This window comes from Monodelphis domestica, chromosome 8 (assembly GCF_027887165.1).
Source record: "Monodelphis domestica isolate mMonDom1 chromosome 8, mMonDom1.pri, whole genome shotgun sequence".
Taxonomy (NCBI): Eukaryota; Metazoa; Chordata; class Mammalia; order Didelphimorphia; family Didelphidae; genus Monodelphis; species Monodelphis domestica.
In genome coordinates this window covers 83,836,546-83,852,674 of record NC_077234.1, presented here as the reverse complement: position 1 = coordinate 83,852,674, position 16,129 = coordinate 83,836,546, and the positions used below count along the sequence as shown (strand labels likewise).

The 16,129-nt window shown below is 36.0% G+C and overlaps 1 protein-coding gene across 1 annotated transcript in view; it reads right to left on the bottom strand.

The window, feature by feature from the left end:
• The window catches only part of PLEKHM3 (pleckstrin homology domain containing M3), a 248,881-nt gene that overhangs the window by 208,831 nt on the left and 23,921 nt on the right, over window positions 1-16,129 (bottom strand). The window contains exon 2 of the mRNA XM_001365586.4: window positions 10,463-11,374. Coding sequence (XP_001365623.2) covers window positions 10,463-11,060 — 598 coding nt within the window. The 5' untranslated portion in view covers window positions 11,061-11,374. The remainder of the gene's footprint in view (window positions 1-10,462; window positions 11,375-16,129) is intronic.

The window sequence follows — 16,129 nt, the reverse complement described above, 5'->3', positions numbered from 1 at the left end:
TTCAGTGTTCCTCAATTCTTGCCCAACAACATTTCTTATCTTTGCTGCCTCTTTTGTCTGTTATCTCTAAAAAGGGAAATTAAATTGAGGCAAAGATGAGGGGTTAATATTTTGCACTATGCTTTCCTGGGGGGAAAAAAGCAACTGAAGATATTTTGTATTGTACCTCTTCTTTGAATATTGTTTATATTATGAAGTATGTATATATATGCTTATGTGTGTACATGCATGTATATATACTTACATATATGCATATCATGTGTATATATACATATATCTTTAATATATTACTTTAGCGGTTCAGCCACCTAATATTTCTTTTTTATATTCAAATCATTATATTGGTTCTACATGGTAGATCAGAAGCTTTGTAGTTAAATCTAGAAATTTAATTTGCTTATTTTTCTATTTTTGCCTTTATTGATGACCTCTTTCAATGAATGTTCTCTCAGACCCTTTAAAAATCAGATTCATTAAAAAATAACATAATCATTATAATCCCCAAGGTCGTCCTCTAGAGTTTAACACTAAGACTTCTTTATATCATCAGGAGATCCAGAAAGCAAAAGCACCAGAGAGTTCTCTGAATTTGGAAAGGGTTCACATAAAGACCAGGGATGGATTGACTGCATATTTGCCACCCAAAGATCAAGACCAACAAAATGTGGAGAGGATAACCACCAAGTGGTTGACTACCAAAGCATAGGAGATTGGCTATTTGTGATGACAGAGGTTAGGAAGACTCTACTTAAAGCTTGGAGGGGTCTTGGTCTGCATTAGTAGAATAATGTCCAATATCACACATCTAAAAATATAAATAAATACAAAACCAGTTAATTTGATTGTAGATTCTTCAGATACACTCTTAAATTTCACCATTTCACCATTAAAGAAAGAGAATCACAGAAAAATAACTTTAGTGAGACAATACTTGCTCATTAAAAACTAGTCACTTTCCCATTGCCTTCTACATTTCATTGACATTCTGGATTATCTCACTTTCCTTTTCTGGTACAGATTCTAATTCCTACTTAATACACAACAGTGCTTTGTACACAGCCAGTTTTTAATAACTGTTAGTGATCAAAGAGGAAATGAGGAATTTTACCTGACAGACATCTTTTGTATCAGTGTCATCATTCCATCTTATAAGAACACCTTAATTCTGTGGGATGGAAAACTCTCCAAAGTGACTTTTTTTCCCCTTTAGATTTGGGTGAAAACAACTGGAACTGCCAATTGAGAAAACAAGAACAAGCTGAGAAACAAATACCACCTAACTTTCAGTTCCAGCTTCAAGTTCCTCTGCCATTTAAGAAGCACTGCAGTGAACCCTGCAGAAGGTCACTGCCAGGAAAACAGGAAGCTCTAGAGTAAAGCTTCTGTCATCATTCCCCATAGTTATGTGTTGCTCTTAAGGGCAGCATTGCAAAACAAGCCACCCTCTTTCTCATGCTTTAACAAAAAACGTGTCTGCTTCTAAGTCAAGAAAAACAGCTGGTAAAAACATTTTTTTATGAAATTCTCTACTACTTAATTTTCTTCCCTCCCACACCTGCATCTAGAGCAAATATTTAGGATACTAGAACTCACATTCTCTTCTCATAAAGGTCACAGATAGACATGAAATGAAACAGAGAAGAGCCCAATTTGAGTGCCTTATCAAAAGCAGATATTCAAGTGAGCTCAGTTCTTTAAGTATGTAAAGCAGTTTTGGGAAATCTGTTGATTAGTATTAAGACCAACAACCTATATCTAGTTTAGTGGAATTATGTACAATAAAGGCTCTCAATTTATCCCTAAAGAGATGTCTTAACTAGTGAGTAGGCCATGTATCAGAAAAAGTAGAAGGTGAGCAGAATGCTTTTTTAGTCCAAGTCTTCCCCATATGAAAGTTTCTAACTACTTTTATAGTCACATTTCTAGCTTTAAAATAATTTTTATTTACTCATTGCAACTACTAAATGTCTGTATCCTTATGAATTGCAATCAAATCTATTCTCTTCCAAGGATTATCTAAATCTAGACCAAACCAAACAAAACAAAACCTTGTTAATATTTATTATCACATGGAATTCAGTATGAAACAGGTCAACTTTGGATTTGATACTTAGAATTCTATGGAGTTTAAATACAAAAGGATCTCATTACAAGTCAATGCTAAACTAGAAGATGGTCTCACAGGACACACTTTAAAGAGAGTGTTATCGTAAGATTTCCCATGTATTTTTATAATTTCTAAAAGCTCAAATAATGGTCATTTAGAGGTGGCTTTATCTAACAACAGGATGGCTAGAATCAGTAACAAAAGCTTGTCTATGTGGTACACTGTGATTTCAATGGCCAAAATAAGAATTCTCTCTTGCCAAAGCAAATCATTCTGGCTATAATTGATAGTTTTAGAAAGTTGTTTCTCAGGTTCTTATTTCTTTGAACTTATCTTTCATATTGCTCCCAGAAGAAACCTTTTAAAAGATTTTTTGGCTCAGTGGATAGAAAGCCAGGCCTGGAGAGAGGAGAACCTGGGTTCAAATCTGGCCTCAGACAATTCCTAGATGTGTGATTTTGGGCAAGTCACTTAACCCCAGTTGCCTAGCCCTTAATGCTCTCTTGCCTTAGAACCAATACTTAGAATGAATTCTAAGGTAAGATTTTAAAAGACATGCATTTAAAAAAAAAGAAAAGAACCTACAAAGCTCTCCATTATACTACATTAAGTCTGAAGATCTCTACTTACCTTTAAGGTTTATCATTATATTGTAACTATCCAATATGATTTCCCACTATTCCCCAAAACATTCTTTACTAGTCATGCTTTTTTCATTGTCCCTTATACTCAACGTGCCCATTCACAATCCATCTCAAGTTTGCCTTCTTCCCCACAATGTTTGTTATGATTATAGCATTCCAAAAAGGGTATTATCCAAATCCTCCTTTTTAAAATTCCATTATAGTAAATATCACATAAGTATGTACTTAATAATTCTCTAATTATGTGCATTGCTGTTGTCCCCTATTTCTCTCCAATGAGAATGAAAGTTTCTTGAGAGTAGAAATCCTGTTATACATTCTTTTGCATGCTTTGCATCTCCTAACAATACTGAAAACAATGTAAATGCTCAGTTAAAGAATTATTGATTTGAGTGAAGTAGATTTAGGTGCTGGTGTTATCCTATAGGCCTAAAGCAGCAATAAGGACACAGGACCTGGGTGATAGTCCTAAACTCATTACTACTAACTCATTACAAAGGTAAGTCATTTCTCTGAACCTTTCTTCCTCTGATCTGTAAAATGAGAAAGAAAGGCTTGATAATCTTTTTTAATTAAAATTTAAAAAAAATTTTCCTTCCTTCCTTCCTTCCTTCCTCACTCTTCCCTACCTCCCTCCTTCCTTCCTTTCTTTGTTCCCTCCCTTCCCTTTCTTCTTTCTTCCCTCTTTCTAAGACCCATTTTAGCTCTAAATTGTATGATTCCTTCACAAATTTATTGTGAACTTGGATAAGTCATCCATATCTTTCCAAAAATGTTCCCTATCAGTAAAATGGTGAAAAACAAAACAAAAAGCTAGCTTTCAAGTAATTTATTAAAAATACTAATAGTAGCTCACATTTCCATAACACTAAATTTTGCAAAATGAGTTAGATATCCATTAAGAACTGTAGAGAAAAAAAAAAGACTAGCAACTTATTTGCCAATTACTCTCTCAATGGCACTTTCTATTCCAAAAACATTATGTTCCTAGTTATGAACAACAACAGCATTGTGGAAGTTAATGTACTCTTGTCAATTTCACTTCTCTTATATGATTCTAATTAGAATACCACAGACATAAGTATTTTAAAAGAAAAGTTTTGTCTACTGGAAGAAGACAATTCAATATACAAATATGTAAAGACAATTTTAGAAGACAGAAAAAAGTAATTATTCTAAAGATTATAGGTACAAAAATATTGATATATTTCATTTGTCAGACTTTTCAACTCCCTAGAAGCTGGAGGTAGAAAAATTTCCTTCAGGAGCTAAGCCTACTAGGATGAATAATATTACAATGTCTTTGTATAACTCCAGAATTTTAAGACTGTCTGGAAACTGAGATATAATTCAGTGCAGTGCCATTAGTCTATATATAATGCCTGGAGAGATGAAGATGTTCCAGGTAACATATGGCTTGACAGCATTGGCAAGATTAGAACTCTGGCATCCTGGCTTAGTCTCTTACTCTTTCCACTATAGTACACTGTCTCCTTTATTGGTAGAAGGTCATATAAGTCCCACACTCCTTTAAAGTTAATTTTATTTTATTTGAGTTTAATAGGTTGTTGTCCTTTATACTCAAAGTGGACCAAAATCATATCACTATGTTGCGGTCAATGTGCAGTGGGTGCAGTTGTGGAGGATCGAACTTTTAAGGCTCTAACACAAGTTGGGCACAAATTGCCCATATATACATTTGTGATGGAAATGTTTCTTAAATTTGTGGATAAAATTACAAATTTGGTTTGAGCATAGTAAACATGTGACATTATAAGAAAACACATTTCAGAATCACAGAATGTGAGAACTGGAAGGGACTTCAGCCACATTTTTGTAGGTTCTCATTCAGAGACAAATACTGAAAATATGCTGATGGGGATATATTTGATCTTTCAGTAGTTTTTAGGTAACCAGAATTCATTGCTCTTGATCTTACCCCAAGCAAACCAAGAAGCTCATTAGCTAGAATTAAATATCTTAACCATTAAATGCTAAAAACTATTTAAATTCATATTTTCACTTAGCAACTTTTTTTTTTGCTATGACTAATTTTGCAAGTCACAAATTCCTCGAGGCTATCCTTGTTCTTTTTCTAGTCCTCCAAAGTATTACCATCTCTTTCAGATATGTCAATTAACCAATCAAAAAGAATTTATTAAATCCTTACTAACTAGGCTCTATGCTAGGCAATCAGGATACAAAGAATGAAACTCCCTACTCCAAAGGAGTTTGCATGCTAACAAGAGAGAAGTAAATATATGTATCTAGAGGAAAAATATAACAGAATAAATTAAACACTGTTAAATACAAGGTACATTTTGAAGGGAGGGAACTAACACTGGGGGGGGGGGTATGGGGGGCAGGAAAGAAGACCAGGAAAGGCTTCATGTAGAAGTTGATGCTTGAGCCAAGCCATGTGTAAGAGTGGGATGCTGTCAGAGAGAGGTGAGGAGGGAGGGCATTCTGGGCATGGGGCATGGCCAGTGAAAAGCATGGGAGGATGTAAGATGGGAATAAAGGGATGATGTTATGGTAGGTAGGTAGGTAGTTTGTACTGGTGATCTAATTCCCAGAGAAACTCCTCTGTTCTATCTGAGTAGACAGCTAATGGTCGCTCTCTACCTCAGCCTGGATCACTAAAGGTGACTTGAAGGCGAAGCCGATTGTCACAGATTGAAGATCACTTCAGGAAATTAGAATGTATCGGTTGGCTAGGAATTTTGTGGTTACCTAGCTCTTCCCAGATTGATCTCTTACTCTGAACAGATCTGCAGAGGGAAACTAGTATGGAGCATCCCAAGATCTGGCTTAACTTAACACTAAATAAAGGTTTCTCTCCTAAAGCTCCTCCCCAAACCCCCTTCATCCTTTAAGTATTATCTGACTGCATATGAATATAATTTAAAGATGGTTTATTATACAACTAGCAAGAGAAAGATTGAGGAAAGAAGGAATCAGGAGATCCTTAAGCTAACTGTCCAGACTGGACTTGAGTCCCCCGCTTTCACCACAAGCTGGGACCAGTCAGGAAACCAATTCTTCCTTTCTCCTATGCTACATTAACTTAAACTAAATGTCTAAGTAGTAGCTTGAGTCTTAAGGTTAAGATGTTATAGAGACTGAAGCTTTATCTTCAGATCTGATACACAGCCTGCCTTCCATGGAATATTCCCTCTTGGGCTAAGCTGAAACATCTTGTCAGACCACCAAGTTCTTGACAAGATAAGATTTAAGACTGTTAATAGACACCAGAGACATAGAAGTCAATTTGGGGTACTTCTGAGAATCTGATGGGATTCACAATCCAGAGCTCAGGAAAAGCTGTTTCATGCCCCCAAGGCTCAGAACCAAAACTCTTCATCAGTTGAAAATCCTTCCCAGAACACCTCTCTCCAACATTCTACCTCCCAGTCTGTCACTCATGTCTCTACCAGATGAGTTTTCCTGAAATTCTGAAGGCCTTAGAAACACCAAATACAAAGTCAAGGGTACAATTTTGATACCAGAGGTGTCACACAGAGCTCACAGGCTGCATGTGGCCAGTAACACACTCCAGATTAAAATATAACTTAATTAACAAAATAAATCACACACTATAAATCACACACATGCACAATAAAACAGATAATGCTACATTTTAAAATTAAATCAATATGTGATCCTAAAGAATCCTTATGTCCAATTTAGTGGTCCCTGCTTTTAATGAGTTTGACTACACTAATTTGGAAAGTCATTATTTCTCTTATCCATTTTCTAGTTATATTGTCAGGTACTAGAAAATAATACATAAGGTACTCAGAGTTGAGCTACAACAACAGTGAAGATAGAACATCATGGTGAGGACTTGGTTCTTTTTTCAGGGTTAGTTTCTCTGGATGTCTTTACAAGTATTAGTAGAGAGGGCTCGGAAGAAAGCATATTGATGCTGGGGAAAACAAAGTTGTACTCTTTAAATCCTTTCCATCAGAAGCTGTGTCCAGATTTCATCTCTTCTAGATTGCTAGGAGATGAATTTGATTTTTTTTAAGATATTTTTAATTCTAGGAATAAAGGTTGCTTTTTTGACTGAATAACACGAAATCCTGCCTCCAAAAATTCTGAACATTACAACTTAGCTTCATCAGAAAGTCATATGTATGTATGTATGTATACACTTGTGTATACATATGTGTATATAAAGCATATAAATGTGTGTATGCTTATACACACAGAGCTAGATGGAGTAGTGGGTCAGGAAGACATCTTCCCAGGTTCAAATCTGACCTCAGACTATTAGCTATGTGACTGACCGCAGGCAAGTTATTTAACTCTGTCTCAGTTTCCTCATCTGAAAAAAAGAGCTGAAGAAGGAAATGGCAAACCATCCCATTATCTTTTGCCAAGAAAACCTCAAATGCGGTCACAGAAAGTCAGGCACTGCATAACTGAACAATCACCACCATAATGTGTATCTATATCTATCTAACTAGCTAGCTACACACATATAAGAGGTTATTAATTTTTTTATAAAAAAGGCTTCATCATTTTTTTCAGTCTGAAAGGTATGAAGTAGAATCTTAAAATTACTCTAATTTTTCTCTCTCTAATTATTAATGATTTAGAGCATTTTAAAAATAATTGTTGATATTTTAGATTTTTTTTCCTCTGAAAATTGCCTGTTTGTATCCTTTGACTATCTGCTGGGGAAAGCTCTTAATTTTATAAATTTCCTTCAGTTCTTTATATATTTTGGATATAAGGCATTTATCAGAAAAACTTCCTGCAAAGATTTTTCACAGTTATCTGTTTGCCTTCTAATTTTTACTATGTCAGATTCATTTGTGGAAAAACTTTTAAATATTATATAATCAAAATGGTCCATTTTATTATATGTGATCCTCTCCATCATCTTCTCTTCTTAGATCTGATCTGAAAGGTAATATCATCTTGGTTCCTCTAATTTACTTATGATATGGCCTTTTATATCTAGGTTATATATCCATTTGGAGTTTATCTAGGTATATCAGTATATTTTCTTGACTATAAAGAAGGTGACTATTTTCTCATTTCTCTCAAAGGAGATATGCTTTTGTCATTACTCTGCTAAAGAGTTATTATCTCAGCTTTGTATCCAGTGTTATTGCAAGATATTATATAGATTAAGAGCTAAATATGTTGCAAAGAGGTTTAGGTACTTTAGATGATGAATTCTCAGAAAAAATCATGCAATGTTATTGCCAACTGCTGCTGGTTTTGATGCAACAACACAAAAGAAAGTTGGACAGGCCTAACTGGGCCAATACACTGCCCCATCCCTCTGGTTTTAGAACCTGGATTGTTTCCAACTGATGTGGCATCCACACTCATTCAGGATCAACTACTCAATCAATTAAGCTTTTAAGTACCTAGTTAGTGCCAGGTACTGGATAGATTTGTGGATTTACAAAGATAAAAATGAAATACTCCCTTGCCCTCAAAAAGCTTATTTTCAATTAGAGAAATATGTCAGAGAGCATATAGCATATAGAAATGAAAGGGTAAAAAACAAAGTGAATTTTAGAGAAGTCCTTGAAATAGCAGTGGCCCAATAAAACGAGAAAAACCCTTGACCTTGCTATAGCATTTGTGGGGAAAGATTAAGTGGATGGGAAAGAGACTAAGAAAAGCTTGGCTTTCTCTAACTTTTTACAAGGTGAGGTCCAGGAAAGGAATTAGGGAAGACATAATGCAAATGAATATTATAAGAAGGCTTATTTTAAAGTTTGGGCAACTGGCTGATGTAATTAATGTATAGAGTGATAGTTATAGATTCAGGAAGATTCATCTTTTGAGTTCAAATCTGACTTCAGACACTTACTAGCTGTGTAACCCTGGATAAGTCACTTAACTCTGTTTGCCTCAGTTTTCTCATCTGTAAAATGAACTGGAAGAGGAAATGACAATTCACTTCTGTATCTTTGCCAAGAGAACCCCAAATGGTGTCACAAAGAGTTGGAAACAACTGGAAAACCACTCAACAACATAAATAGGTAAAGTCTATAAAAATAAACTAAAAATAAAACTAAGCAGTTCTAATTCCTAATTCTTACCTAATCAAAAAGCCACTTAATATAGGTGGTGTATACATGGCATAGAAGAAAGAACACTGGATTTGGAGCCAAAAAAATCTTAGTTTGAAACCTATCTTATGAAACTTCAGGCAAAACAGTTAACCGATATGGGTTTGAGTTTTTCACCTGTAAAATAGGAATAATAATATTTTCACTACCTCAGGTAGAGGGAAAAGTGCCTTTTGAATCTTAAAGTAATACAGAAGTAAGAGTTTATGGTATTAATAAAAAAGTTCTCACTATTGTCAAATGTTCTAAACACTTCATATGTTACATAATACTCTATTAAAATGACAATCTCTTACGAATCTGTTTCTTTACCTATAAAATGAGAGACTGCCATCTCCCAAGATAATTTGCCCACAGAATACTTCAGTCCAAAGGCCACAATAATATAATGTAAGGGAGAAAGTTGATTGAATAAATTAATCAAATCACAGACATCTCATGTAAAGTATCAAAATGCTAACTCTTTAGCAACTATAGAACTCAGACTTGAGTCACCAAAACTTAACAATGCTCCTATTTATCCTACACACTCTATGAGAGATGAAAGCCAGTAGTAGGAACACAGGAAATGGAGATCAGCACTAATCTGGAACTGACAACTCCATACAAGCATATGGGTGGGGGAGATTAGTCCTAGCACTTTGCTATCTGGTTGCAATATTCAGTATTTCAGCGAGCAAATGCCTCATTCAACAGAAAAATGAACAGAGGTAGAGAAAATAAAGTGACAAATATAAAAGGATTGGTAGAACCAGGAAGAGAATAGTCACAAGTAAAGCAAATTTCAGAAGGTAAATCCTAAAAGAGGAATTAAAAGGAAAGAAATGAAACATAAGAACTAGTGATCTAAGCAAATGAATAGAGATGGGGCAGTCAACTAATTTTAAATGTGTAAGAACAAGAGATTGTTGTTCAGTTGTTTTCAGTTGTGTCCTACTTTTTGTGACCTTATGAAGGGTTTTCTTGGCAAAGATAATGAAGTAGTTTTATAATTTCATTCTCCAGGTCATTTTACAGATGAAGAAATTGAGGCAAATAGTGACTCCCCAGACCATTCTAGCTCATGGCATTTTTTCCTTTCTCCAAATTTTTATACTACTTAATAATCTGCATCACTCACTTGATTTTTCCATATAATGACTCGTATACTTAACTTTTTGTATGGCTATATTTTATCTTCCCATCTAGATTTCAAATACATTATGTATAAGAATTGTACTTATATTTCTTTTTATCCTTCAATAGCATCTGACACAATGTTAGACACTAACTGATGCTTGATAACTATTTACTGATTGAATAAATAAGTAGAAAATCACTAAGGAAATCTATAAATTTTACATAAGATGATTTTGGTTTTGAAATAAGAAATAATATATGCCAAGAAAGAGAATAGCTATAATTTACTTTCCCCAACATTTTGCCATTCTGCTCATATGACAAGAATCAGGTTATTATTCTTATCTCAGGTAAATGAAGAAAAAGTTATAAGGATAAAACCAATGAAGGTAATGTCAAATTTAAGAACTGAAAAGAAAATGTTGGTACAAGTTATCAAGATGAAGAAAAAGCAGCATCCTCTGAATAAAAAACAAATATGAAAAGCATACCTGTATTTCCTTGAGCATCTTTTCCTTTGTGTTGGGATAGTGATAAGAAAGGTGACTTTGTTGACTGAGTACCTTGAACAGTCACCTGCTGCAAAGGAGTTGATTTGAAGACTACTCCCCACTCCACATGGGTGGTATCTGACCGGGATCGAGCATGGCCTGGCTTGAAAGAAGAGGTTTCATCCAGTAAGTCATTCACAGATCGAGGCCTGTCTCTCCGACGTTGACAGATGTTGAAAAAATTAAAGGTTGAAGCTTCCCTTTGTTCCATCCAGGAGAGGTTATCAGGAGCCATACCTCTCTGGACTATAAACTGTTCTTTGGCAGGGAACGAATTTTGTACTTTGGTTTCTAAGAGACCACTTTGACAGCTCTCCCAAATGATGCTGCTGCCTTTGCCCAAGGAGGTACCACTCCTCATGGCACCACTGTCTGCTATTTTATTGAATACTTCATGCCCAACTAGTTCAGGGACTTCCTGAATCCCATAAACCTCAGCTTGCTGTACCACCTTTTCTAATTTATTATCAAAACAACTGAAAAAATCTTCTGTCACTTCCAAAGCTGGACTGATATCGTCTACTTCTAAGGCTTCCATTTCACGGGTTTTCAAGAGATTCAAGTGTCCTAAACTGGGTGAGGTGAGAATTTCATGAATATTCTAACACCAAAAAGATGAGGTGCATCAAGAAAGTAGTTCTGGGAACAGAGGAAGTACCTTCATTTAATTTAATTAGATGCAATAAAGAAGTCACAAGCACTCTTGGAACTTTTTGGTTATTAAAAGGTACTCTCTAGCAGGATCAGCTTCCAATGGACTTTTACCGAGGACAGTAGGGAAGAAATGCTCCTATAAGTTGAAGTTTCACAAGTCATGAATTGTTTTGGTTGCTGTCCACAGGAAACTATTTTCTGAAGGATAATAAAGAGAAACAACATAAAAGCATTTTATTAGATGTGTTCTATATAACAAAAGATACATTTAATTACTTCCCACCATCCCTAAACACCCTTTTACTATAGCACAGTCTACAAAAGTGAAAAGGTCAGAACAGACCTTTTGTTCTCAAAGTGGAAAATTATACTCTATTACTTTTTTATTACAATTGACACAAAAGCGACATGTGATAAGGAGGAAATGAAGCCAATAGCTTTTATTTCTAAACATATATTTGAATGCACTTATAAATGATTACTGTGACAGCTTTCTTTAATACTTGACTTAAAACAGTACAATCAAAAGAAGCAGGAATCCTATGACGAGGTCTAAATGAGAAATCCCATGAAGGCCAATCAATTTTGTGAACCATTTAAGATACTTTCAGAGCACCTATGAGACAGGTAGGGTAAGGACAGTACCTATCCTTTATAATAAAGCCAATATAATTATGCACATTCTGTCAGTGCCAAGATCCTTCTGAAATCTAAAGAAAACTTTGTCCCTCAAAATTCCTACTTACCAAATACATGTTAATGGCTAACATTTACATAATGTTTTAAAGTCTGTTAGCCTGTATCTGTTACCTCATTTGATCTTCATGACGACCCTGTGAAGTTAAGTACTATGATTCCCAATTTACAGATGAGAAAACTGAAGCTAAGAACATTTATAGATCATAGCATTACAGCTCTAAAGCCATCTATCTAGTTCTACCCCCTCATTTTACAGATGATGGATCTGAAGTCAATGAGGTTACTGACTTAGCCCAGGTCACCAAAGTAGTAAGGGGCTAAACTTAAGATTCAAACCTGGCTGATTTGACTCTAATGGAATCAAAGCTCTGTTCACTATGGAACAAGAATTCTCCTTAAGGACATTCATCAAGAAAGCACATAAACAGACTTATCCCTAGAGCCCTCCCTGGTGGATTTGTCACATGGCCAAGAATCCCATCTTTCTCATCTGCATCTGCTACAAGTAGAAAGCATAACTGGCCTTTCTAAAATGCATCCTTTTAATTTTCATTTCATTTTAAGGCCCTTAGTGGAAGGGGTTGGATATTCTACAGAACAATAGTAGCCTTGGGTCAGTTTTAAAGCTATACAGCTCACTCTATACTTGCATTCCTTTTCACCTCTGAATCCTGCTTTATGAAACACATTTGTTGGCAGAGGAGAGACCAGTGAATTCACACTTGCCCTCCCAGGGACTCCACAGTGGTAGAAGGATTTTGCGTTGTACATTGGACAGCTCCAGCCTTGAATGGGCAAGTGTTGGAGGTCCAGAGGTCTCTTAGATAGAGGTTCTTTGGAGTTCTCTAGGGCAGTGGTTTCCATACAGTGCCCTATGGCTCATGAATAAGCCCAAGAAACACTGACCCCAAGGGGTGTGAGATCAATCTGTAGGTTACATCTCACTCTCTTCCTCTATCCAGCTCCAGGCAACCTTGGTCTTTTCTCCAAAAGTACTACTTCCTTCCTTTAACTACATACTCTGCCTGCTTCTGCTTGCCAGGATACGCGATAGATGAGTTGAGATTACCTTACCTTTCCTCCACAACCCACTCTTCTGAACTTCTCTATTTCTATTGATTTTGATACTATCAGATAAGTTTATGGCATCTTTCTAACTAAAGTCCAACTCCAATCAAGCATAAAGGGATCTCAAAAGCTGTATCCCAATAAAATATAAAGTCTGGAAGTTCCTATGAAGCTGGAAAACCCAACTACAGGCATGACAAAAAATTTTAGGTCAATTACCTAAGTTAGTTAAATTATTTTAATACCTTAGTTAAATTCCAAGAGGCCCATCAAGAGACGTGGCCACCTAGTGATAAAATGCTTTCAACTACATCAATTAATAAAGAATATCTACTATGGCATAGAAACAGTTGTGAGCTGCACTAGTGGGGAGAGTTTATACATAAAAAAAAACATACATAGAAACACATGCATGTACACACACACACACACACACACAGACACAATCCAGATTCTTTAAAATCATGTATTTCAGTTTTTACACTCACTCCTAAAAGTAAAATCTCATTTCATTCATCATTTTAGAAATTTTAATTTTTGTTTTTTTTAAGATTGTTTCTTCCATCCAGAAAAAGAACTATGGAACCAGAAATGCACTGGAAAAATATATGCTTGATCATATGGTGTGATAAGGATGAGATTAGGGTTTTGATGTTAAAGGATCACTTTACTGCAAATATGAGTAACATAGAAATATGTTTTGAAGAATGACACATATATTACCCAGGGGAATTGCTTGTCCACTTTGGGAGGGGGAAGGAGAGAGTGGGGATTATGAATCATGTAGCCATGGAAAAAAATCCTAAATAAATTTTTTAATAAATAGATAGATAGATAGATAGATAAAAGGAAAGTAAAAAAAAAGGAGAATGAGAGAGTGCTTTTTCCTCTCCTTTAGGCATAGATTTCAGTGATTGTGCCCTTTTACTCTCTGACCCTAACAGATATCCTTCTTATATAAGTTACACAGACATTCCTGTTGATAAAATATAATATTAGCTAATGCTAAAATACCAGTAAAATATATTGTCTCATAGCAAGAATTTCCTAGAATCCTGAGAAATCTGAAGATTGGGAGGTTCCTCTCAACTCTAAGATTCTAAGATTTTGAATTTATTAGGATTTTTTTTTTGGTCCGGTTCTGTGATTTCATTGTTGTGTTCATACGTAACACATTCTACCAAAGCAGATTCATAAGTACTCTACAATTTAGTCTTAGAGAACTGCCTGGGGTGCTACGATCTTAATGTGGCTTCCTCAACACATATATGGTATGTATCAGAAGTAGGACATGAACTCAGGCCTTCCTGGCTCGTAGGGTGACTCTCATTCCATTACTATTGTAGGTCACCTCATTGTTTTTACATGCTATCTATATGGTCAGTGTCATCTTAGATGTAATTTTAGATGCTAAGTCACCGGAAGGCATATAAATAAAAAATTCCAGAGTATCTGGTCCAGGGCAGTATCTTGAACAAAATACCTATTAGTACATATTTTTGGAATTTTTAATGTTGGTGATATTTCTGCCTAGGTAAAAAATAATTAAAAACAATTCCCTGGAATATTATTTTAGGATCAAATGTTAGAAAGGGTCCTTAGAGATCATCTAGTGATTCTGGGGGGTGGAGCCAAGATGGCAAAGTAATCTAGGGAAGATCTGTGTCCCCACAAGAATCCTCTCTGACCAAGATTAAAATATTGCCACAAAATGAATACAGGAATGAAAGAACCAATGAGTGAAACAACTTTCAAGAAAAGTAAAACCCAAAAGGCAGGCAGAGAACATCTGGGGCACTGGGGTGAGAGGGGAAGAGAGCCAGTAAGAGGCTGTAGCAAGGAGGGGAGAGCAAGCCAAGAGTAAGCCACATCCCCCAACACACACATCTGCTGTCCCAGGTTTGGAACCCAAGTTCAAACCAACATCCAGACCCTGAGATCCTGCCTGGGCAAATAGTGGTACAAGCCAAACCACACCCCTTGAAATTTCAAACCTATGGAGAAGTCCAGAGATCATCTAGTGAGAACCTGCATTATAGATAAGGCAATTTTGGCCCAGACAGTTCGTATCACTGATCAGTGAAATGAAAGACCTAAAAACTTGAATCCAGATCTGAATCTAGGCCCTCTCTGGATCACAAGGATGGCAAGCTTTTTTCCCTCTTTGGATTTAAACACTACTGTCAATGTCTGCAGCCTTCAAATCTCATACAACATAATGACTACCTCAAGCAACAAATAATATTAAGCAGCTTTTTTTAAAACAATAAATGGAATTCTTTGCATTTGTATTTCTGTTGCCTGTGCAACAGTCAATCAAGCATTTATTTAACACCTATAAGGAACTGTACTTGGAGCTGAGCTTAGTGAGATCAATTACAACACTTTTGCAATAATCCAGGCAAGAGGTAATGAGGGCCTGAACTAAGGTGGTGGTTGGGTGAGAAGGGGTCAGGGGTCAGGTGTGAAACTGTGAGATTTAAATTGGTTGAGGTCTTAAACCGTAGTGAGTTAAAATGGTGGAAGATATAAATTGTGATAGATATAAGAGAGGGTGAGTAAATTTTGACCGCAGAAATATGTTTCACTACAGTGTCTTGGGTTTTAAATCAAATATAAGGTGGTTGCCAGGGAAATATTCCCAATTATTCAAATACCCAAGTCAATTGGGTTTTATAGAGATTTTAATTAACAATACAATGAGAAATCAAAGAAAGAGAGAGAGAGTAAGAAAGGAATAAGCATGAAGGGCCTCAAGCCAATATGGCCTAGACCTGAGTCTTAAGAGAGAAATCAGTCAGTGTTTTTAACACTCAACACAAGGTCTGACTAAACAAGGATTCTAGTAACACCAGGCCAGCTCCATCTCAGCTGACTTCACCAGAGAGCCTTCCAGCCAGAGACTGTTCCAAAGGGCCTCTCTCCAGAGCCTCCAGAGGGACAGAGTCCCCTTAGAGGAACTCCAGGGAGACCTCCTTAGAGATTGTCCTCCAAGAGCTCCCTTCTCCAGAGACTCTCTCAAGAGATTCTTCCCAAGCGGTCCTCATCAGAGATTCTCCAAAAGGATTTCGCCAAAAGGATATCTTCCCTCCTCCAAAAGGACATATCCTCAAGAGATTCTGCTTTTTCTTATATATGGGTTTTTCTCCCATGTCACCTCCCCTAAGTCCCTACATCTACCAATCA